Source organism: Chelmon rostratus, chromosome 8 (genome assembly GCF_017976325.1).
Source record: "Chelmon rostratus isolate fCheRos1 chromosome 8, fCheRos1.pri, whole genome shotgun sequence".
Classification (NCBI taxonomy): domain Eukaryota; kingdom Metazoa; phylum Chordata; class Actinopteri; order Chaetodontiformes; family Chaetodontidae; genus Chelmon; species Chelmon rostratus.
This window is the reverse complement of record NC_055665.1, coordinates 10,394,341-10,418,991: the sequence shown is the minus strand read 5'-3', so window position 1 is coordinate 10,418,991 and position 24,651 is coordinate 10,394,341. Positions and strand designations below refer to the sequence as shown.

Below are 24,651 nucleotides of genomic sequence, written 5' to 3'. Positions count from 1 at the left end.
GCTTTAGCCTTTATTAGATATATGTATATTTGTTCCTCAGCCTCCTGGTTGGATTCTGGGGGCCAGAAATCTTATATAGATTTATTTTTGAAGGATTCAACATGATATCTGATGTTTCTCACCGCCTTAGGCCTTTATGTAAACAGCTGAATTAAAACAGGTATGTTCAATCTAAGACAGCCATTAGTGCGCCTTAACTGAAAGCATGAAACATTTTAACTACTAGAATTGTTATTATGGTAAAATGACATGTTGTAGTATTATGTCATTCTCCTAAAGTTGCCATCTCTTCATGTAAGGGGGGTCCAAAAGGCTAAATGCTCAGTTAACACTTAAAAGCATCCATTATCTGAGAGGAGTCTCCAGCCTGAAGCCTCCCTGGCTGCGCTGCCTCCACCTGCAGTGTGCTGCTCACAGACTGTGGCCAGAGCTGCATGAAGGCCCATGCAGGCACGTGGCAGCAGTGGCTTTATTATATTCTCATCTTCGGTACAAAAAAAATCCCACATTTTCTCATCTTAGTAGATCCACAGCCCCTCCACCCCTGCCCCTCCCTCCTGTCCACTGATTTTAATGAATCTGACAGGTGCAAGCAATATGGTGGAAACCTGTCTCATCCTTTAGCTCACTTTAGCCAGCTTTGGAGGAAAAATAGGTTATCAGCTGCTGCGGGCTTCCTATCAAAGATAAACTTTGGAAATTATATATTTGGATTTTGTCTAGACGAGATTTTCTGGTTGTTTGAGCCGCTTTTACCCGCATCAGCTCTGTCTGAGACATGATATGGGTTGGTTGGACATTTGGGATCCTCAGAGTGGAAAATTTGGAGTTTTTTGCATTTAGCATGCACCCCATTTCAGCAAAAGGAAACCCCATATGTGTTTAAGAGAGGTGCACCTAAAGCAAACATTCAGCCATCGTCATGTGTCTCTTTGTGCAGCCATCCTTCTTTTTGATGCCTCATGTTTTATAAATGTCTTGTGCTGTGAGACGAGCATCTGTAAATGTGTGTTTGAGCTCACTTCTGGCGTGCCCTCTCACTGTCAGAGGGACCTTACCCCCTGAAGGGCCATCTCGCCTCATCACTTGTGCAAAGGAAAAGAGTAAAGTGAAAATGAAAGAGAAATGATGAAGGGTAAAGACACAGAGGTTGCTTTGTAGGGTCCCCACATCTGCAGTCATTGAATGCATTTCCGCCTCTTTATAGCCCATGGACAAAGACCTGTCTGTCCTTCCAGTAAGTAGCGAGTTTGAAAGTAGAAGGAACACAGGCACAGGCTTTGATTTCAGAGTGGGATGCACTGGGATTATATAAGATAAGGAGGAGGAGAGGATGAAAGAAACATAATAAAAAGAGAAAGAGATCCTGAGACAAACACAAAAAAAAATGGAAATGAGAGCGATGCTCTGAGATAGGGAGCGGAGGATTCGGTTTGAGAGGCGTCACACTGAGAAGACAGAATGTGGTGGAAAGAAAGCGAGAGATGATACGGAGCTGTCAGACAGAAGCATAGGAAGTTCAGGAAGGCAGCAGAAGAGGACAGGCAGACTGAACGGGGTCGTGATTGTGGTAGAAAGTAACACTTGAAGATGTGAGAATGGTGACAGAAGTGAGAAAACGGAAGAGAAGAAGGAGGAATGAGTGGAGAATCCAGCGAAAATGAAGAGTGAGTGGAGCTAAGTGAAGGGAGAGAGCGTCAGGGAAAAATAACAGATGGCATATTCGTTCATGGTTTGCAGCCCAAAGGCCAGTGCGTGAATATAATATAGCTTATTGCATGTGTTTTGCTTGCATGTTTGTGCTCAGTGAGGCAGGCCCTGATGTGGCCTCAAATGCTCAACATTACGCAGAAACGAAGGAGAAGATTTTAGATTTGTTTTTTTTTTTTTGCTTCACAGACCTTGCGTAGAAACACCAGATTGGCTGCAGTGACTCCACGAGGCTCACTGCTGTGACAGATGGACGTGGTTCACTTTTCTCTTTTCTTCAGAGCCAACCAATCCTGCATCTCAGAATGCTACATTAATTAAATGCCAGTGGCTACAGGGGTCAATTTTTTTTTTAGCTGGAGGTCATGATGTGTGTGATGCAGTGGCACCAAATGAGGGTTCAAAGCCTGAGAAGAAGGCAAAAAATCCTGAATCAATGCTGGGGACTGCAGTAATAAAATTACAGCGTAATTTGAGTTAAAAAGATGACTGTGGCAAATGAAACTAACTGTTTTTTTGCCAAGAGACACTGTTCTGTGTGACGCAGCTTTGTTCCATATTATGTTTCAGCTACAATAAAATCAAGTAGGCTTTTAGGCTTTCTGCCCAGAGTGTGGCACGCGGATGTGGCCGACACAATGCAGAGGGTTATGTGAGAAACAGCAGCTTTGGTTGTCAGATGCTGACAGTGTGAAATGTTAATTATTTTCGTCCAACAAACAGAGTAAAGGGCCTCTCTGCTGTGGCAGTTTAGCAATGTGTTCATATCACACACACGCACACACGAAGACAGACAGGTGGCAGACGTGCAGAAAGTGCACCCATAAGCTGACACACAGTGTGAAGATGGCCTAATGCCTCGTCATTTCCAGCAGGAAAACGGATGTCTTATGTTGTCTCTTGTGTTACAGTGAGACACTTTAATCTTTGCTGCATGTTTATTAGCTGCTGCAAAGTGTGACTGTGAGCACTGCAGGTGTTCCCTCCCAGTCCCCTCCTGGGCTTTGTAAATGAAAACAGCAGCAACATCTTTTTTTGCACAAACCCTCTTGGTGTGCTGCCACAGATGCTTCATTGTAGCAGAAGGCCGTTCACATGATTGTAATCCCGTCGATGTTGCAATTACAATTCTTCTCAGAAAGGGGCTTGTGGGAAAATCGCCCTGCATTCCTTGTCATTCTGGACATTTCCTGTTGGAAACTCAGGCGAGCCGTCACTCAGATCCTCACGATTCTCTCAAGATTCATGCATTATGCTGTGTTTCAATTCAGGCACATAATCAATAGGCAATTCTGGACAGCGACCCAAAGCCAGGTGGCTCTGGTAAACATGCACATACACTTAAAAGGGAAGAGCCTCTTTAAGGCAGAAATGCCTGCTGGTATGGCCTTTAAACAACACTAACTTTGTCCCATAAATCTAAGCGTGACTCTGATTTTAAATTGAGCTCAGGCATTTTATTAAGTTATACAGACACAATCATTGGATTTCTCTGCAAAAGTTGCACCACAGGCTGTTTTTTTTGTCTGAAGTCCAATAATAACCTCCTGGCAATGGCAGATAAATTGAATTTACAGGAACAGTGAGGATCACTGCAGATCTTCAGGGGAGGGTTTTTTTTTTTTTTTTGGATTGTTAGTGTGATTACATAGCCTCATTGAATTCTTAATGCACCTTAAAGAACACGTATAGGATAAGAAAAGAAAGAAAATCCTGCCCTCAAAAGTATGCATGTTTAAATAACGCTGTTTTTAATGAATAATTAAGCCAATTCATACAATTGTTGTTTTTGTTATCTGTTTATAAGGGCACTTTTGTAGCCTATAGATAACCTTGACTGCGTGCTACTTAGCTGCTGCACTGTCTGACTGCGAGCACTGCAGGTGTTTCCTCCTGGTCCTCTCCTGGGCTTTTAAAATGAAAACCACAGGAAAGTTTCTTTTGCTCCAGCCCCTTGATGTGTTGCCTCTGATGTCTCAGCACAGAAGAAAGCCATACACATCATCAATATCCCGCCAGTGCTGCAGTTAATCAGGATTGGTCTGAGAAACTGTCACAGAGCCTCGTGGAAATCATATTTCGCCTAGTTCCCCTTCCCGTTCCGGACGTTCCCCTTTTAAAGCTGGCCTAAGCAAAGGCTTTTTTAGGCAACAGTGTATTTTCCCACTGTGAAAAAAGATTCATGTCCTTGAATCTTTTTAACAAGAGGTTTGTACTGTGAGGAATATATTACACCTTTGATTACTGTGCATGACAGCACTGAATGATGGAGCCCTTCAGAATAACGTGTCAGTTTATTGTTAATTGGCTGCTGACTCTTTCCTGCTAGATTCTTGACAGTAAACTTAATTTTACATCTGTTGGGAAGGTGTATGCATGCCTGTTTGTGCATTTATATATGTCAGCAGGAAATCTCCATAGCCGATGAACAGATCACTACATTATATTTGGTGCACAGATCGACCTTGATCCAAGGAACAACTGATTCCATTTTAGGCTGTGATCTGGATCTGGGATTTGAGTCAGAAGGTTGTAATTGTATTTTCAGCCAATATTGAAACTAACAGCAATTGTCGCAGTACTCCAAATCTTGTCATTTCCAGTCTTAAGACAAACTGTCCAACTGGAGAATGGGAAGCAACTATTAAACCACATGTTTGGTTTCTAACAGAGTGTGAAGCGCGCTGTGTGTGCCTCAGTGGAGGCTTCAGTCATCATAGGGTGAGATCATCCAAGGATGATGTCATGCTGTGAATAAGCAACAGGGTCAATCTGTCACCTGCATACATGCAAAGATACAAAGAAGAGGGCTGCAAAGGGAGCTGAGTGGGTTCAAGTAGTAAAAGAGTGATATGTTCTATGAACACATACATCATCCTTTTTTTCTGTCTAGACACAAAAGAAGAGGAAGAAGAAGCAGCCAGGATGGCGACAGCCAGTGTGATCGCATTCGGCTTTCTGCTTGCCACAGGTATGCTCAGAAGCGTTAGTGACGCTGTGCCATCTAGTAGTGATCTGCATATATGGAAGTTTCCACCGACGTCAGTGTGCAGCCTTTTTAAAATCATCCAGTCATGCTACACTGTTTTATTTGCTATGAAAACACTCTATTTACCAGCTTAGACAGTGAGAAAAAGCCATTTTTAGTTGACTAGAGGACCCGACAGTCTATTACAGTTTAACTGATGGACAGAGTGATCATTTCACTGATACTGCTTTTAATTTGTATTTCCTCTCTTATCTTTTCACAGCTCTTTCTGCCCCTGTGAAAGGTAAGACGCAGCACAGCAATGCATCATATATTATTCTCAGTAAACCCATCAATTATAAATTATTAACTATTCTTGCCCTCTTATGTGTTTGCCAATGTTTCTTCCTGGCTCTGTCCATTGTATAATCCAGTCAAAGAGGACACCATGACCCTGTTCCACGGTGAGGATTTCCACATCATGCTGCCCTCGCTCGGGCTGGAGGTCTCGTTTCGGAACAGGTCAGCTCCGTGGTTGGCCAATGTGGTCCTGATGCGGGACGGCATCATGGTCAACAGCCGGGCCAAGCTCAACCGCCACCTCAGCCACCTCATTATAGACTCTGTGGGCGAGGGGGACGAGGGCGTGTACACCGTGAAGAATCCAGATAAGCCAGAGGACGTCAGACGCATCACGCTTGTAGTCCGAGGTACTGGATGATATGAGTGTATGATTAGGACGGGTAATGAAGCGAAGCCTCAACTGACGTTACATCCTCACTGGAAGAATTTCAGTTTGAAACGCTAATATAAAATCAGCTGGTAGACTCAAAAACCTTGTCTGTGATACTAAACGGGCGAATTAAGTCCACATAATAACCTTTACATTTAAAGTATCAGTGTTTTTATCCAACTATAACTTGCATCAAATATTCTGGCCATTATTTTCTGAATTTATTAGTTAAACGTTGAGTTTACAAAAGTCAGAAAATAGCAAGAAATTGTACATCATTTTGCAGATGTCTTTTGGTCATATTGGTCCAACACAAAAATAAATTTAGTTTACTATCATAAAATGCTAAAGAATCCAGCAAAAGGTTGCCAGGAACACGTTAATTTTGGGCATTTTTGCTAAAAATAATTACTTGAAAGATGTCGCCAGTTAATATAAGGATTAAGAACTAATCGATTAATCATCTATTGTTTCAGCTCAAATGTCTGATTAATGGGTGACATCAGTGGTGCAGTGTAACTAAGTACATATCAAGTACTCAAGTACTGTGCTTGCTCGGATTTGAGATACTAATTTGAGTATTTCTATTTTTTGTACTTCTGATTTCACTGCATATCTTTCACAGCTAAAGTCAAATGTTATTTTTCAGATTTTTCTTAGAACATATGACAATCTTAAAAAATATGATAAATTGTAGTGGATTGAAAGGACTAACAGTATGTAAAACCGTTTAAGTGAGCCCCACCTGGACAAACAATAATGATAAAATGCATTTATTCCCATAATATGATATAATACTACAGAGGCCTATCATACTTAAAGTACATTCACTTCATTATACTCTTGTGTGTTAACTAATGAAGTAATCCTTCCAATGCTGGACTTTTACTGAGCGTTGTCACATTGTGGTGTTGCTATTTATACTGAAGTAAAGGATCTGAATACTCTACCACTGGATGACATCAGAGCCACAACCCCACGATGAAGAACAAGCCTCTTATATCTGATCTGGAGTCAGAGTCAGGGTAGCGTAGGAGCTGACATTTTCCCTGCTTTAGTCATGCAGTCAGCAGCCGAATAAACCTCTCAGTTACACATCCTGTTTGTCCTCGGAGTCCTCGAGTTCCAGCACTGTTTAGGCTGCGCTCTGACTCGTAATTCTGATGAGATTAGACACACACACACACACACACACACACACACACACACACACGAATGTGAGAGAATGATGGAGTGATTCAAACATGCAGAGGGAGGAGTGGGCTCAAACTCAGCATGGATAAAGGCGACTGTAGCGTAGCAGCGTGTGTAAGATGTGCCATATGGAGGCAGTAGTGTGTTGTGAGGTGGTGAAGAGAAGTGTGTGTGTTTGTTTGCATGTGTGTGAAAGCAGTGCCGGAGCTGCCAGGCAGTAATTATGCAGCTCTTTAACCACCAACCCACTCCTCTCCCCTGTCCTCCCTGCTGTTTTCCCGTCTTTATCTTGTCTTCACTGTCTGTCCCTCTCTTTGGTTTGTATTCCTACCCTTTCATTTCAGCTAGCCTGATATTTTTGGATCAGTGCTCCTTGCTCTGCAATCTGTCCCCAATTTTTGCCACATCTGTCAAGTCACTCCCTCTTCCTCTCAGTTCCTCTCTCCTTCACCCCCCCTTCTGTCCTTTCTCTCACTTTAAGCTCTATTTCTATCATTTTTCTCCTTCAAATAAACTCTCTTCCGTCACTCCTTTCTACTTAAATGTCAGGCAGTTTCCTGCCCACTGTAATTAACCTTGCTGCTCCCTTTTACTCAAGAACGAGCTGTTTACCACCCTGCTTTTACCTTCTAGATTGCTCCAACGAGCAGATCATTAAATATGGAGACAGCTACCATATTCCGCTGTTAGGGGTGACTCCTCCCATCACCCTGGAGTACAGGCCCAGTGCTGTGGAGGCCAACCAGACATCTAGGTAGAGTCAGCAAAATTACACTGATATTTTAACCCAAGAGGATCTGCAATGACATTTTCCTGCCATGATGTACATGCACTGCGACAGCATGGCTCAGACTTACAAGGAAAATGCTGAGGAAGGTTCATCCTCTTTGACTTTTCCCTCCTGCAGTCCTGCTCTGGTGCTACTGACCATCACAGGGATGACCAGGGAGGGCTACCGGGATCGAATCAGCGTCAGCGAGCGCCAGGTCACCCTCAGTGCCGTCACGGGTGCAGATGAAGGTAGCTACACTGTCAGGGATGCCAAAGGTGAAATCCAAAGGAAAGTGTGTCTCAACGTCAGAGGTGAGAGCTCAAGTGAAGGCAGGTGATAGATTTTTTCCTCCTCCGTGCTTGACCCGTTTTAACCGGCCATCATGATGTTGTTGTTGTTTCCTTCCTAGTTATGACGCTCCTCTTGTCTGCCATAATGGCTTTTAAAAGACCCCAACGTTAATGGGCTCGTGCAGGCTAATGCATTTCAGATTATCCACGGCCTCGTAAAGAGAGCTGTGATGTATTCATTGCACATCCTTCCCTCTACCCTGTCTGTCTGTTGTCTCAGAGCACCAAAACTTTGTGATCCTGCCGTACGGGAAAAGATTGAAGATCAACCTGATACTCAACACCTCCTTGGTCCGCCTCTACTATACTCCGGACAATGACCCCACACCCCGTCTGCTGCTGGACAAGGGAGAATTTACAAGCGTAACTGCAGCCTCTTATTTCTTTTTTAGCCCTTCTGCTGTTATTTATTTAGAACTTATATACATATAAGAATAATATACTGTGTAAAATGCATAAATATGCTTTTATATTTGAACACATAACATGGCCAGTTAATAATAGGCTTCATATTCAGCTACAAAACCTATACCAGGGTTTCCTGCAGTGGGCCACCTGGAGTGACATCGTAAAAAATGGATTCACTTTTATGAAATATGACATTAACCTTTAAAAAAGCAGAGGCACTAAATCAAACTGCTGAAAGGCTTTATTTTCATTGTTTAGGACCATATCTGTTAACTAAATTGCTGAGATTTTACCACCTCAGCTAAATAATTTCCTGGAGGAAACTTTGTATGCTCTATTTCTTCGTGTGATAGTTTAATACAGCATATTTACTCTGTGCATTGCACAATATGCATTTTCTATGGACACAACACAGAAGTTCACATTTGCAAAATACACAGTATAGTGTGGTATAAAATCTATATATGTGTCCATAACCATGTAAGACAAAATACACAAATGCTCATATACCAAACAGTGATTGTACATGTCACAACAAACCTGAAATGGTTGGTGTTTACTTTGCATTATTGTTAATGTTATATGTGTCTTTGCTTTTCAGTTTTGTTTTTTTTTAATTAGGGGTATAAATGTTTTAATGCCTTTTTATTCTAGGCCCGAGAGGAGCTGAATCTCCAGGACCGTCTCTCTATGGAGGGTTCATTGGTGTTTCTGGATCAGGTCAAGGGTGCAGATGCAGGCCAGTTCAAAATTATTGACATCCTGGGATTCACTGTGTCCAGCATCCACCTGGAAATGCAACGTAAGGATGAACAGTGGGCTGAGCGTTATTATGTTGCTGTGAAAGCTGCTGTTGGTATCAAAACATAGTAGGGCCACAGTAATTGTTTTGTAACAAAAAAAAGAATAATCCCTTTCTTTTGTCTGCTGTATTCATGCAAAGGAATTTCAACACGTCAATAAGAGGTCAGAATTATTTACTCTCCCACTCCTGTCCTCTCCCCTTTTCCCACCATGCCTCCATGCAGCATACAAGCTGGAGTCCCTGTATGTGGCCATCATTGCCCTGTTGGGCCTGCTGGTTTTCCTTCTGCTGGTTTGTCTGCTGTCCTGCCTCATCAAAGTGAAGAAGAGGGCCAAGAGGGCTGCTGCCCTGGAGAAGATCGCCCAGAACGCGGGCAAAGAGGATGAGGGAGAGGCCTTCAGAGAGGTCGGAGAGACAACTGACAATGTGGCGATGATGATTATGATAATAACGTGTATGCCGTTATAACGCGTGACTACTGTTTCGTCTGCATCTTCACAGGTGGTCAAGAACATCACCAAACTCAGTGAGGAGTCCAAGCATTCCCAGGCGGACAATACAGAGAAATCTCAGAGCACTGAGGTGGATATTAAAGTAAGGATATGTGATAGTTCTCTTCTTCAAACTGAGTCTGTGAGAGGTTTTAATAATGTCTCCGTTTTTATGCTGTTTTCTGCGTTCAGACAGCCGCAGCTTATTCAGAACACTGCTGCTAGAGTCCTCACTAAGATCAACAAAGTGGATCACGTCAGTCCAGGTCTCAGATCTTTGCAGTGGCTTCCTGTGTGACGAAAGAATTGTTTTTGTAATATTACTATTGGTTTATGAAGTGCTGAATGGTGTTAGGGCCAAACTACATCTCTGATCTGCTGAACCGTCCAGACCTCTCAGGTCTTCTGGGACTGGTTGGCTTGACGTTGCCAGAGTCAAAACTAAACATGAAGAGGCAGCATTCAGTTGTTATGCACCGCATATCTGGAACAAACTCCCAGAAAACCTGAGGTCTGCTCCAACCCTCAGCTCTTATAATCAAGGCTTTAAACTTTTCTGTTTGCCACTGCCTTTTATTCAATTCAAGTTTGATCCTATCTTGCACTGCACTGTAGCTGCACCCTGAATTTTATTCTCCCGTTTTATTCAATTTTAGCTTATTTTTATCTTCCATTTTATTTTAATCTGTTCAAATCCGATTTCTATGCTCCCTTTATATTGCTCTGTATGTGTGTGTTTATCTTTTGATATCGTCTGTAAAGCACTTTGAATTGTCTGTTGAAAGGTGCGATACAAATAAATTTACATTGTCTATTTAACACAGGGTCTGGAGGTTTCCTCTAAAGAGGTTGGGGTCGATAACATGGAGACCAGTGACTCCGGCGTTGGCTTTAACACTGCCCTCCCACTGGACACTGACACTGATGCCCCTGATCAAATCTCTGAGTCTGCGACTGTAACCGTCTCTATTGCCCCTGAAACCAAACCAAGTCCACCATCTGCTGCTGAGTCCAAGCCAAGTGCTCCACCGGCTGTGGAAATTAAGTCCAGTCCAGTAGCTGAAACTAAAGCCTGCCCAGCACCCGAGACGAAGAAAACCCCTGATCAGCCCGTGGAAGCAAAGTTGGACGTGTCCAAACCAGCAGATGTTAAGCTCAGTCCAGCCCCGAGCCCTGAGCCCGGGGCTGGTCTGAGCGCACCTGATCCAAAGCCTGCACCTAGCCCAAGCCCGGAGCCTAAACCAGCCGTTCCTAAAGCCACCACTCCAACACCTGAAGTGAGTAAGAGTGCCCTGACTCCCACACCTGAGCCCCCTAAACCGACCACCCCGGAACCTATCACCAACGGTACACCTGAGCCAGGCCCGGATTCCAAACCAAGCCCAGACCACGCTGATATTATCAGTGGCTCAGCTCCAAAAGCAGCTCCCCCTAAAACCCCTGAAGTGGAGCTGAAATCCAGTGGTGGTGCACTGGAGGCCACCAAGGATGGCACTGTGGCTGAGGATTCGACCACCACCACCTGAGAACTGCCCCTGCAAAAATCCAATGCACAGATTTTCTCCATCCACCACCACTGCAGACAATCGAACACCCCTTACCAAATAACGAAGAAACCACTGAAGCCGAGGCTAGGACTCTAGTTTAACATGTCTAATGCCTGAACACAGTATTACCTTGATAATCTCACTTGTCTATAACTAACACGTAACAATCGAGACTTTCTGTTTCAGAAAAACTCCTGCAACAAATGTGGCTTGTTGATTGGTAAACATTTTAGCTGCATGCACCTTGCAGCCTCATTTTTTGGTAAAATGCTCAGACTGCAAATGAAATCCTTTGCAGAGTTTACAAATAAAACTCCACGTAAGGTCTTTTCTAATGCAATGAGGTAGCCAGAAAGGTTTACAGTATTTCATCAAAACAAGAAAATTTTAGAGTTCCTTAGTTGAAGTAGCGGGTCATCTCCCATTTAAGGCTTGTTCCTCCTTCAGCATGTGGATAACTGCATGAAATTTTCAGCCAGCGTCATTGCAGACCAACTGAAATGTACAATGACAGTCTTTTGATTGGACACTTAACTAACGCCCTTTTAATCACACGAACAGCACTCAGTTGTTGGCATTTTGTACATAGCTTAAATGCGGATATGCTCAAACATGTGCAACACATTGTCAGATATAGGAAAAAAAAGTTTTGTTTCGCATAACTTTAACCACACAAGAAAGCCTACTAATACTACTAACCCCACTATTTATAGTCTCTGACAATGAGATCCGGACTCCCAGTGGATATCTCAGATGATTAAAATGTGTTTTGCAGATTGATCCCTCAAGTCCGGATCCACTACTTTACTGTCTTTGATCTGGATTTCCCGGTGACTCTATAAAATCTCATTACTCCTCAAGTTAAATAGGAAGCTCATGCCAGCAGAAACTCTAGGCACTCAATGGGACCACCATGTTCCAGCTGTATGTTGGACTCTCCAAAGGTGAAGCACTGAGTGACAGTGTCTGGTGAGTTCAAATAGTTAGAACATGCTCGCTTTGTTTCTTTGCTTTTTCCTTCCATTATCCTTCCCTCCTTCCTTGGCTGGTTTCAGGCTTCAATCCTTCCTTGATCCTCCCCCTTCTTCCCTTCCTCCTTTCTCCTTTACTGGGCATCATTTTAAACGACTACTACTATTTTCCCAGTGTCTTTAGCCCTCTAAAAATTGGCAAAAGCTTAGCCATTTATGCCTAATGGCCTGCTTGCATGCTTACTGGCTCCAAAGTTATCCTAATAGGCCTTTATCAATGCCACATCGTCTGTCCAGAGCTGTTCCACATGAGGTTGGATACAAGAGGATGTTCGGTAAACACAAATGAATCTCTTGTATGGTACAGAGGAGGTGTGCAGATAAATTTTAGTGTCCCTACCTCGTGTTCTAACTGACCACTAGGAAACCAATGGCAGTCCTTGGTTTCGTGCACTGAAATCAACAAAAAGCATGTTGGGGTTTTGTGAGAAGCACAAAATAGCAGCCATGAAAATTAAATCAAATGAGAAGTGAAATGAAAGAAAATTTTAACAGGTGCGTCTACAACCAACTGGCCTTTCTTTGTAGCTTTCCTGACAAACGGAATTTTCTTACAAGTCGATTAATATGAGGCGATACGTCAGCATTTTTAAAAAGCCATATGACAAGATAGGTTTAGATGTCAGATTTGATACAAAGATCAATAATTATAGAAACTAAAACAAAGAGAAAAAAAATCACAGTATTAGATGTGTAAACATGGACAAAGGCATTCTAATGTCACAATGTCAATGGAAATGCCTAATTTCTAGCCTGGATCTGTGATGGAATCACACACAACACAAAAAATTGTCTTGATGCATATATACATAAACATACAGTCCCACAAACCAGACACACACATTCCAGCCTTGTAAATATTGCATGTGTATGCCACTGTAACCCCCTAAAGGCTGAATGTTTTTAGTGTATAGAATGGTTGTTGTATTATACTTACTGTAATTTAAATTTCTCACCAACATTAAAACCAGAATATAAAATATATACACATGATTACTATTTACTATAAACACTAATATTCACTAACGTCTTGAACTAATTTAACAACCAAATATTGTAAAAATCCACCAAGACTGTATCAGATCTTTTCAGATCAGTTAGCTGCAGTATCGCTCACAGTATTTACATGTTGTATTAAAAGTTTAACCTATGTCACTTAAAGCATTGACTGCAGCATGCCCATGACCGGTACTGAAAAACAGGCGTTTATTGTCCTAAAGTTGTGTGTGTGTGTGTGTGTGTGTGTGTGTGACCGGAGGAGTGATGTTTTGATGTGGGGCCATCAGTGCGCGTTTGGGATTTCTTGCGTTCAAGATGCACATAACGTCCGAGTGTGAATGATTTATGACTGAGTGTTTGTGTGCGCCGAGTCTATGCATAGGCAGTTTGTACAGAATGAAGCAACCGTACCTTGTGTGTGCTTTCTCCGTCGAGTCAGGTGTTCATGTGCCTGCTTAAATCGTCTCGCAATGTGAAGAAAACAAGCGCTGTGTTGAAGTCATGAGTGTGGATGTGTTTGAAGCCACAGCATATTGTAAAAAGCTATTGTAACTTTGAGATATTTGAGTGACTCTTGTCTTTGTTTAGTGCCTCAAACGTACTATGTTGGATAGTTGGCCTGGATTCTCTCATTAGCCGACACTCCTAACGGCACCTTTTTCTTAATAGGCGTTCACAGATGTTGAAAGCTGTTTGCACACCTGACTGAGCAAAGTGATACCACTGACTGGCCTATGATTTGCTAATGTGTAGGAGGTATGTGGCACATTGTTGTATAACAAAACGCTAAAAGTGGGTTTCCAGGTGATTTGAGTTGCAAAGGAAATGCTGAGTGTGTAAGCGAAGGTGTTCTAATCAAGGCACAGTTTGTGAATTCACGATGGCAGCAGATGAATGACTAATGTTATGTTGTGGTAAGCAACTGATGAGGGGACTGCTTAAACAGCATTTTCGTGCACCACCAGTATTGTATATTGTCAGTGATTGTAAAACCAAGCCACTCAGAGTGAGTAGGGATGTGAGAGAGGCAGACAGTGTGCGGCGGGCAGGACAAGCCTTTGGTTTACATGTTACCAGCATCTCGAAGACGGCTAAGTCTAGTGGGACTACATCTAACTGGTGCCAGAGGGACTTTGGTTTTATTCCCGCCTCTGGTGACCCACTAATAGAAACCACTACTTTTAATACCACTGGCACTTCTCTGCCCTGATCCTCTCTGTTTACTTCTGCTGTGCTGGCCTTGGTGTGGTGTAACGTCCCACATGTTCCCTCTGTACTCCCTTTTTGCACAACACTTCACACAGATGTTTTGTAAAGAAAATAGTTTTTTCTTTATTTCATGTGAATACTAAGAATAAACAATCGACGATGACGTTCGCTGTCCTGTTGTCTTTGCTATCCTATTCTCAGCTCAGCAAACTTGCAGAAGGACAGTTCTGTCTCAGAGCCTGTCCATCCCATCTGCCTCACTGCGTCATCTCACTCAATGTCAGCCATCATTTGTTCTCAGTGTCACGCGCCACTTTCTCACCCCTCAGGCCCTGCGTGCCACTAATCCTGCTGCCTTGTTTTGAGCTTCCAGGACCTCGCCAGGACACATCATGGCAGAGCAGGCACAACAAAGATATTTATACACAGGCCAAAGGTAACATCATAATGCTGTTAACACCTGCTGTGAACCCTGAGGTGTTAGACTGGCTGCAAATCACAACTTTTGCCTTGCTTTGTTTTCCTGAACTCTGAAAAATGCTACTGCATCAGCTCAAGATTTATTTGAAGCATCAGATTTAACCACATTTATTTTCAGCTGTAGAGATTTAAGATGATTAAAGACAAAAGCACTAACAGTTTTATGTATTTTCTTTAAAATCATTTAATGTGGAGATTCTGTCAGTTTTGCAGCAGTTGTCAGTCATATATACAGTCAAGGCAGCAACTAACAATTATTTGCATTAGCAATAAATCTGTCAATTAATAATTTTGTCAAGAAAATAGTGAAAAATGTCCATCACAATTTCCAAAAATCAGAGGGGACGTCTTCAAATAACTTGTTTCTTCCAAACCCCAAAAACTTTCAGTTTATTTCACATAAAAGAAAAGCAGCAAATCCTCAAACTATAGAAGCTTGAAGCAGCAAATGTTCGGCATTTTTGCTTGAAAAAGCACCATTAATTGATCATTAAAGTAGCTGACAATTAATCCTCTTTCAGTTAATGAGCAGATTTTTTTTTGACTAATCGTTCCAGCTCTAAAAGTAATAATTCTACTAATAGAAAATATGTATTGACCATCAGCGTGTTGGTGAGAACCGACCCTTATCATAGTGAAGGGTTAAAGATCTTAAGTGGTGCTGTGTTCCTCCCATCATCTGTATCACATGGATTATAGAAGGGGAAAAGAGGAACCATAACAGTCCCCATAGTGAAGGTGTAGATTGGCGCCATGGTAATAGCATTATAGAAAGACACCTCCTCTTTCTCACAGTCTAAGAACACACCGATGCGGACAAGACGGACAGATACGTTGACCTTGGTGGGTTTTGGGTCGGTGCAGGCCAGGACAGACCCACCCTTCAGGGCCAGGGTCCACAGGCCGCTGGAGGTGCCGGTAGCAGCCATCTCCCCTCTTGGGACATCTTCTTGTGCGACGCCCAACCTCCACGCTGTCTTACACCCCACCTCCACCTCCCAGTAGTGTCGGCCCGTGGTGAAGCGGTGATGGCCCAACACGCAGTAATAATAGTGGAACCGTCGTGGGTTGGCCGGGCAATCCTGTGTGTCCTTATCCTCCTCGAACCACACTGAGGTGCAAGACTGGGACAGGGACAGGTTAGGGTGGGCTGTCTCAGGGTCAAAGGTCACTGATGTGATATCTGTAGGCAAACAGAGATCAAATAAAGTGAGCTGTTGTTGTTTTGCATGTGTTGTGTTCAATAACATGTATGAACGTACTTGGGTAAAGGCAGCTTTTCATGTGCTTCCATATCCTGTACTGTATGGGCCCCACAAACTGGCCAGAGCGCACCTCAGTGTCCACCTCCGCTGGGAGAACAAAGCTGACCTGAGACCTGAAGCAGGAAGAGGGGAGGACTGAATGATGAATGGTAGAGCGTCAACCGTGAGGATTATCATGGAGACGGATTGATGTGCAGAAATGAGAGGAAATGGAAAGCATGCATAGTCAGATTAATGAGATGTGGAGGAAATACGACTGTTGCTCTGATGGAAAAGCGCTTTGGGAAAACTTGCCTTTTTATGAGATCCTGAATTTCCTGCAATGAGAGAAACAGTTTAGGAAAGCCGGTTGTGACAAATGTCTTTGTCAAGCTGCCAGGCTGCCATACACTGCGCGCTCCTATTTGCTGACCAATGCGTTGACTGCCTTTTTTCCCCTTTCACTTTTAAATGAGAAATTGATTTTCACCCACGAAAACACGCAAGTCAACTGTTTAGCCAATCAATGTCTATAATTGATCGAATAAGGGCTGAGGAAGAGGCGCGCAACAGCTACCAGAGTTGCACTGCAGCTCCAGGATTTGGTTCTTTGATGTAAACCTGCAGAGTCACATTGTTTCCTGAGCTCAAAGGAGACCAAACAGGAGGAAGAATTATAGAGAGTTATTTTGACAATATGACACAATTCATAAGTTAGCAACGTTTTGTCCTAGGCTCGGGGGAATGCTTGACCCTGGATAAACCAACTGTGTGGCTGTTGTGAAGAGAAGTTTCCAGAGTGCTTTATGGAGGGAGGCCAAACTATTCTCCACCTCCTCCTCTGGACCCACTCACACCCTCACCCTCCGAATTGACATCATTCCCATCACCACACCTCAGCTTTAAATAGCTACAGTATATTCAAGCCAACAATGAGCCAAACTTCAGTGACAGTCAGATGAATTTCTCTCCTTTTTATAGTGAAAACGCCTCCTCACTTTGAGCAGTTTAGGACTGTCCTCCTCAGCCAGTTTGCCGTTGAGCACTGTGATGGCTCTCTCCAGGTCTCTCCCTTGCTCTGCTATCTTCTTCTCTCTTTCCTTCAGCTGCTTCAGTTGTTTCTGCCTCTCCCTCCTCAGTCGCTCCAGGTCCTTGAACTCCTCCTCATCCAGGAAGCGATGGAGGTTCTGAAACTCGGCTCTGATTTCTCGCTCCAGGACATCAAAACTGCTCTGAAAGACGAGGAGGGAAAAAGATGAGCAGTTATCAATTCAGCCTTGGTGTGACTTAAAAATCAGCGTGTGGAGAGGACAACGTGACCCTGTTCAAAACTGGCTCCAGCAGAACTAATATGAATGTATTCTCATTTATTTTGTGTTAAAGTGGAATTACTGCATGTGAGAAGAGTGTATTTTTGAAAAAGATGAGGATTAATAATGCAGCAGTACCTCTACTTCCACTGACTCTATGTACGTCTCTCTCTCTGCTTCTCTGCACTCATCTACCTCGTGCTTGATTCTTTTAATAGCCTGGACAAGCTTTTCCTGTAACACACACACAAACACACACACAAACAGGAGACAAAGAAATGGAGAAAAAAACACACATGGAACAGAAGTCTTACTGATTTGATATCATGCAAAAGGAAAATTCTCTACCTATGAAACGTGACCTTTAAAACAAATACAGTCACATTATGAGTGAAAATGTCAGCTGCTCTAAATACAGCAGCAGGTGAAAACCATAAAACATGACGCTTACCTTGTGATCACAGAGAAGCCGTTTATTGTAGTTGTTGTTGGTGTCTTTGGTGTGGTTTTGGTACATTCCAGTTCTGCAGATTGGACAAAACAGAAATCGAGAAGACTCCTGAGAAAGCGCAACAATAATAAGTGATGGAGGGCGCAAGAGGGTGGGACAAATTAATTAAAACAACAATACAGACAAGGGAGAGGGAGGGAGGGAAAAACACACAGAAAAACAGACGACAGGCACACTGGTAGAGCAACAAAGACATACATCCAAGCAGAAAATTAACAAGAGAAAAAGTATTGGCAAGCACAGATCAGTATCCACAGCCTGACTTGAGAATATATGGATCCATTAAAGGTAAAGGAGAGAAAGGAGGAGTGGTAGGGGGGCAGATGACTGTAGCTGCCAGGAGGGCTTGCTGGCTGGTTGGCTGGCAGCAGCGATTTATGGCAGCAGACACATTGGAGTCTATTTCTGTCTGCCAGTGTCTTTGGAAACAAAGAAGGATCTGGCGGTGGAGCGAGGCAGCCAGTCAGTCAGATATTATTTCGTATCTGCAGTTGTTTTGCCTGGAAGGGAGACAATGCATGTTTATTTTTGCTAGGCGGCTCTCTAATGTCTGGGGGTGTGAGAGGACCCAGTGCGGCAACTATGAGCTATTACAATGCTTGCTTTGCATTAAAGGATGCTGTTTGACTATCTGTACCCTGCTTGGCTTTCACATTTTCTTGGGACAGGGAGGGGGCACTGTTTCTAAACATACAGTCAGCATTTCTGCTCTCTGCTCTTCTTGAAGGACATATCTGCATCCCACAAGTCTCTTCTTTTTTCCTTATAACCTGTCTTGAGTCTGTCCACATCTAAACTTTCCATATCTCTCTTTCTTTGTCTCTGCCTGTCTCCTTCTCTCCCCCATCACCCCCACACACAGGGGGGGTCTGGCTATGGGTGCACTGAAGCAGCATTACTCATCTCTGCAAATGTTCCTCATCTATAATTCATGGTGCCAGGTCCTGGCAAGTGACTGTACTGAGCTGAGGTTGAGCTGCAAACTCAGTGCATTACAGTATGCGGCAGGTGGAGGGGACACTGACAGGATGATTCAATAAAGTACAAAGACCCGCTGCATGAAGTCATTGAAGCATGCGCAGCAATTCCTGGCTGAGAATCAAAGCAGCTGTAAATTAGTGTTGGCTATTCCATTTCCACTTCATGACTTCTCATTTAGTTTGTGTGTAATTTTGATGTCCTTAATTTGACTTTTTACATTGACATACAGCAGTATAACTATATACTAAAGTATTACTGCTAGGCACAAACACAAGCACATAACAGTGCAAAATATATATACACACAAAAAAGAACAAATACGATTGTCAGTCATAAGATAAGATAAGGTAAGATAAAATAAGGTAAGATAAGACAGGACTTTATTTATCCGGAGGGAAACTGCTGTGCTCCAGTAACATGCAATTCCAAAATATACAAAAAGTCAAAAATATGATAATAATAATAACAACAATATGAAGAGATCCACTGGAGGGCAGATATCAAGCCATGTTCTCAACCTTTCAATAGTAATGCAATGGTCCACCGTGCCAAAAGTGAGCAGAATCAGCATCGAGCACTCACCTGTATCAGCCTTCATCAAAAATATCTTTGGTTACTCATATAAGGGCAGTGCTGTGTTGCTGTCAGAAACATGAGTAATAAATAGGTTAACAACAAGGGTCCTAAAAATGTAAAATGGTTAGTAAAGTAAAAAACACAGATCACACCAACATTTTCACGGTGAAGTTTTTTGTCTATATGTCTTCAAGCATCTTTATTTATAGTATATTTAAATCATTAAAGGTCCCACTTGATTACAGTAGTGTAGTCTATGGTTCAGCCTAAAAAACTCTGCTGGAAAAGCTTAATAAGCACAAGCTCTCAGACAGCATTGTTAGACAAATCAACCCACACCCCAGCCCTGCACGTCCTCGCGGGAGAGATGCCACTAGATATTAGAAAGACGCAGTTAATGACCAACTACTGGGCTAACCTCAAAGGACGTGAAGAACAACATCACTCTAAAGTGGTATTGCAAGAGTGCTGGGAACAAGGCAGAGGACAAAGAGCAAGCTTTGGGTGGGCGTGCAAAAAATATGCAGAGGACCTGGGGGTTATTAATATCAAGCTGAGCGTGACAGTCGTTATTCCAAAGGCTGAGGCATGGACACACTCAACACCCCTGATAGACATGGAATTGCTAGTGCTCAGGAAGTCAGAGAGAGGGACGGTGAACAGGGTTTCAGTTCTTGTTACAGAGCACTACTCCCAGTCTGTACAAAAATATGCTGATAGGTCAAAAGCTCCAGAACATCAGACACCTGGAGCTACTTTTTCAGTTCCAGAAAGAAAGAGTATTGGAATAGAGTGTATACCAAATAATCTGGGAAACTGCTCAGTTCTGTCAGCACTCTGGACTCTGCACAGGATAGAGGAGAACAAACCAGGAAACACTTTAATCTTCTCCGGTTCTGTTTCGGTTCTCAAGAGCCTGAAATCCTTAATTTCCTGCTGTCAAGATAATTTATTCAAAGTGTTACAAGTACGTTCCAGACTTACTCAACAAGGTATGTCAATTCTGTTTATATGGGTTCCTGCACATGCAGGTCTGAAGGGAATTGAGGAGGCGGACAGGTTGGCAAAACAAGCTCTACAGAGAGACGCTGTAGATTTACAAGCACCATTAAGCACATCACAGGTCAAGGGAATAGCTTGGAGTAAAGCAGCAGAAGAGTGGCCAGAGCAATAGCATACTGAAAGCAGGGGAAGGTTTCTGTGTAATTTGAATGAAAAGTCAATTCAACGTTTAGAAACAATCAGGTCAAGGAAAGAAGAGGCTTCTTTCGATGCATTAAGACTCTGTCATTCCAATTTAAATGGCATGTTTAAGATAATAGGAAAGCACCCAAATCAATTATGTGAGCATCGTCAGGTTGAGTAAGTGTGAATAAGTGTGAATAAGAAAGTCAACGTATGCAAAAAGATCTCACAGAGGCTGGAATTCAGGATAGTGATAGAAAGACGTTATCAAATGCATCAGGCTGTAGGTCCACACTACGAAGCAAAAGGTGGCAGTAACGCAGTGAGTATGCTGGCTGCCAACCACCGTTAAAACCAAAGAAGAAGAAGAATAACGTCCCGCCCATCCCGACGCGTGAAATTGACGTCACGAAAGTAAACAGGAGCATGTCGCACAGACAGACTCAAGCCAGAGGTATCAATAGTTTTCCAAGGATAGAAATAGTGTTGAAAATCGACGAAGCCATGTTTGCAAACTTTAAATACGTTGTGGTGAATATTTTCATAGGTCTGTGAGCTCAGCGAGCTAGCTGTCTAAGCTACCGCGTCCATCACTCGGCTAACGTTAGCATACAGTAGCCTATTCTGTGGTAATGTTGTGTCGTCTCACAGGCAGTCCTTATTGCGAAAATTACCTCCTGTATTAAACCACAACTGTTAGCAGACGATAGGTTTCATTGTGCCATCGTTTGTATGTTGTATTTCAGAAATGAACGGTCAAGCGGACGTTGAAGTTGACTACAAGCGGAAGTACAAAAATCTCAAACGAAAATTGAAATTTCTTGTTTATGTGAGTGTCATCATTTTGAGTGTGAACGGTCGGTCTTGAGCTATCATGTTTCAGTATTCCACAAATACATAAATATCCCCTCATCCGCTCAGATTTGGTGTTTTTGGTTTCCGTTTTGCAGGAACAGGAATGCTTTCAGGAGGAGCTGAGGAGAGCACAGAGAAAGCTTCTTAAAGTTTCCAGGGACAAAAGGTGATATTACTTTGTGTGTAGATGAAAATGTGTGGTTGTTAAACAATATCATGCGTGAGCAGTAAATAACTATGTTCCTCACTTGTTTTCAAGCTTCCTTCTGGACAGACTGCTGCAGTATGAGAGGGTCGATGAAGACTCCTCAGGTAGTTATTACACCTCATCCTAAAGCTCTCCTAAAGAATCATGAGTTAATTACTGTGGCATCGTCTGTCCTGTTGGTTTAGGCTTTCTCGTCTTCTGTTTCAGATTCAGATGCAACAGTTTCTTCAGAAAATAGTGAAGGAGAAGGCCCGAGAGAGAGGGAACGAGAACGAGATGGAGCAAAGAAGTAAGTAATTTTAGCATCTAATTCAGAAATTAGGTCCACTGGTTAACTGTTTGTGTAATTAATAATCAGTCAATATCGTGAGTAGGTCAGCACTTTGCCTGACTTTGCTAAAACAGAGAAAATTATGCATTTTTTTAATTTTAAATTTTGCTGGCTTGGTGTGACCTATTGAATCCAAATGGACCAATGTCGACAAAACATTTTGCACTCTGACTACTTTTGCTGTCATAACCCACACACTGAGTTTCTCTTAATTCCTCATGCACTCTTTTCAGGCGAAGAAGTAGTCCTGGGGCGTGTCTTCCTTCATCATCTTCCCCTCATCTCTCTCTGCTGGCCCGTCCTGGTGTAAATCCCCTACAGTCGTCAGGCTCTGGGCCCTACCTAAACACTGTGAGTTTCCATATCCCTTCCTTATATCTTTGTGTGGCCAGCAACAGTAACATTGCTGCCACTGTCATCTCCTCATCAGCAAACATAATCCCTCTTTTGATTTGGCATTATTTATATTATTTGATTGTTTGTCATTTTATTCATAGGTCTGTTTTATCGCTTCCTTTGTTTTTGTTTGATGTTTACAATGACTTCACTGTCCTTGCATTATTCATACATGGTTTTTTGTGTTTTGTGTGTGTCTGTTTTATAAATTGCCTGTTTTTGTGTGGTCATTTGGCAATTTGGGGCCTGCGTGTGTGTTGGGCAGATGCCCTTCCCACCAGAGTATTTGGCTCCCCCAGCTGAGCGAATGAAGAAAGAGAGAAAAACAAAGGCGCCTAAAAACAAGAAAGAGACTACGGGGAAGGTGAGAGAGGAAAGGGGAAAATAAGATCCTCAGAGATAATAATACTCATGCAGATGTACTGCTTAATTCTCACATTCTGTATCTGAATGTGCCATTTATATTAGATGGCACAAAAGTCCAGAAGGTTATATTTTGATCACAGTATATATACACAAGTACAAGGAAATAGTACATGTCTACTTTGATGTTCTCCTTAGAGAGTCCAAAATTTTACTTTGTTGCACAGTCATGCTGACATGCTGATATGTAAATAGTTTCTGATCAGTGTTTTTTTTTTTGATCTGTTTAAAATATGATTTATAATAGTGACAATTTTTCAAGAAAAACCTGTCCCATAAGACAGTTTGGTACTATGCAGAAATGACCTTCCAGTCAGAAGTTTATATACGTCCTGCATGCTTGTCCTCATTTATTTCTGTGATGCGGCCATCCATCCATAATCCTTATTTATTTATCATATCTCCATCCCTTTATCATTACTAACAATTTTGTTTTATTCCTAATTCCTCTCAGGTTGTTGCCCCAATGGCAGCTAATTACCCATCAGCCACTGCAGCCCCTCCAGCAGCCAGTGGCCCCTTCAGCTGGGTTCCCAGACAGATGCTTAGTGGAGATGCAGCTGAGGAGGAGGGAGACAGCGATGGAGACAGTGACAGAGGAGATGAAGACAGAGGGGAGGGAGACGAGGCTGAACTAGTCATTGACATCCCTAATGAGTGAGCCTGAGTGTGTGTTTACATGTATTTATAAGCAGAGAGGTTGTACGTTTGTGTGTGCAGAGCAAGAGACAGAATGACTTAGTGTATTTTCTGTATTCATTCGCCCATTTCACATTTTCAAAAGAGGAGCAAAGCTCCCCCCTGTGGACTTTTGCTTAATTGCGGTGTCATTGTCAAAAATATCTCAGTATTATATTATGTAATGTAAGAATTAAGTTTGTGACAAAACTACAGCTTGCAATTTTTAAGAAAAGTCCATGACTGCTGGGATGTCTGGACACTTGGCTTTTTACAGTCGCCTGCAGATTATTTTTTGTCTAAACATTCAAGCAGTCTACAAACTGAGTACAACTAGGTGTGTCCTGCACAGAGAAAGCATGTGTTTGTTATTTGTTTTGCATTGTGTAACTGCCATTTAAGTTGTTTTAGTGTGATATAGATGTTTCAAATGTTAATTCTTCTTTGCAGGTAGTTGTTAAACCTGACATTTGTACTATGTTAATGTTTTTTTTTTGTTTTTTTTTAACAAATGATGAAAAAAATCAAAGCTACACCATGTTACTAGAGATATATTATTTTTGCACCTGAAATTGTGTGTATCAGAGAATAAAATGTAAAATGTTATTATTTCAGATGACTGAAGGGTTTTTGTCTGAAGTTAAATTATGTGTCAGGTTTCATTCACAGATGCTGCTGACAACATTCCACAGAAGCCATTTTTATCTAAAACAGTTGGTTCAGGGTGGTGCATGCTTCTGTACAATATCTCTCATGGCACCATTTTAGATGTTTTAAAAGCAATGATAGTGTTAAGCATGTTATAGTATGACTTGATGCCCCACCCAAGACATCACACCCTAAAGCTCTCATTCCAGAGCTATAGTCTGTCTCTAAGGTATGCTGCAGTCTGTGTCAATGCTCATTGTGTGCAGGACTGACAACATTCACTATACAACACTAAAGCTATGACTGAGAAAAGTTCATGCTGGTTATTGCACATGTTTTTCTTGCTTGCTTGACCTCTGTGCAAAGGAATCCTGATAGCACTCTTGACAGAAGCCCAGGGATACATTTGGCTCACGTTGGTCATAACTCTTAAGCAACATGCCTGGCTGGATTCCACCTCTTCTAGATGTCAAAACGAGGGCTAGATATTTTTCACTTCCCTCTTCCACATGCACAAGAATGGGTTATTAGATTATATTACAAATTGTATTTTGCATTGCAGCAGAACAATTTTATAAGGAACTGTAAGCACCAACGTCATGTCTCAG

The 24,651-nt window shown here is 42.4% G+C and overlaps 3 protein-coding genes across 3 annotated transcripts; 2 read left to right on the top strand and 1 right to left on the bottom strand.

Annotated features, from left to right (window-relative positions):
- Nucleotides 1-4,635: 4,635 nt before the first annotated feature.
- On the top strand, nt 4,636-10,957 carry si:dkeyp-77h1.4. Its single transcript, XM_041942308.1, has 10 exons — nt 4,636-4,681; nt 4,962-4,982; nt 5,113-5,388; nt 7,239-7,359; nt 7,513-7,688; nt 7,948-8,090; nt 8,790-8,937; nt 9,164-9,345; nt 9,442-9,534; nt 10,256-10,957. The coding sequence occupies exons 1-10, from the start codon at nt 4,636-4,638 to the stop codon at nt 10,955-10,957; spliced, it is 1,908 nt and encodes a 635-aa protein (XP_041798242.1).
- Nucleotides 10,958-14,894: 3,937 nt separating this feature from the next.
- si:ch73-54f23.4 (zinc-binding protein A33) lies at nt 14,895-18,025 on the bottom strand. The gene is made up of 7 exons (XM_041942041.1): nt 17,961-18,025; nt 17,703-17,775; nt 17,390-17,485; nt 16,940-17,173; nt 16,257-16,279; nt 15,960-16,075; nt 14,895-15,880 (listed from the first exon to the last, which is right to left on the bottom strand). The coding sequence occupies exons 2-7, from the start codon at nt 17,766-17,768 to the stop codon at nt 15,327-15,329; spliced, it is 1,089 nt and encodes a 362-aa protein (XP_041797975.1). The 5' UTR covers nt 17,769-17,775; nt 17,961-18,025; the 3' UTR covers nt 14,895-15,326.
- A 2,873-nt stretch (nt 18,026-20,898) lies between these two features.
- Nucleotides 20,899-24,001, top strand: ino80e (INO80 complex subunit E). Its single transcript, XM_041942090.1, has 8 exons — nt 20,899-20,958; nt 21,251-21,333; nt 21,455-21,525; nt 21,619-21,671; nt 21,775-21,856; nt 22,132-22,249; nt 22,560-22,658; nt 23,172-24,001. Exons 1-8 carry the CDS (start codon nt 20,931-20,933, stop codon nt 23,376-23,378), a joined length of 741 nt encoding a protein of 246 aa, XP_041798024.1. The 5' UTR covers nt 20,899-20,930; the 3' UTR covers nt 23,379-24,001.
- Nucleotides 24,002-24,651: the final 650 nt, after the last annotated feature.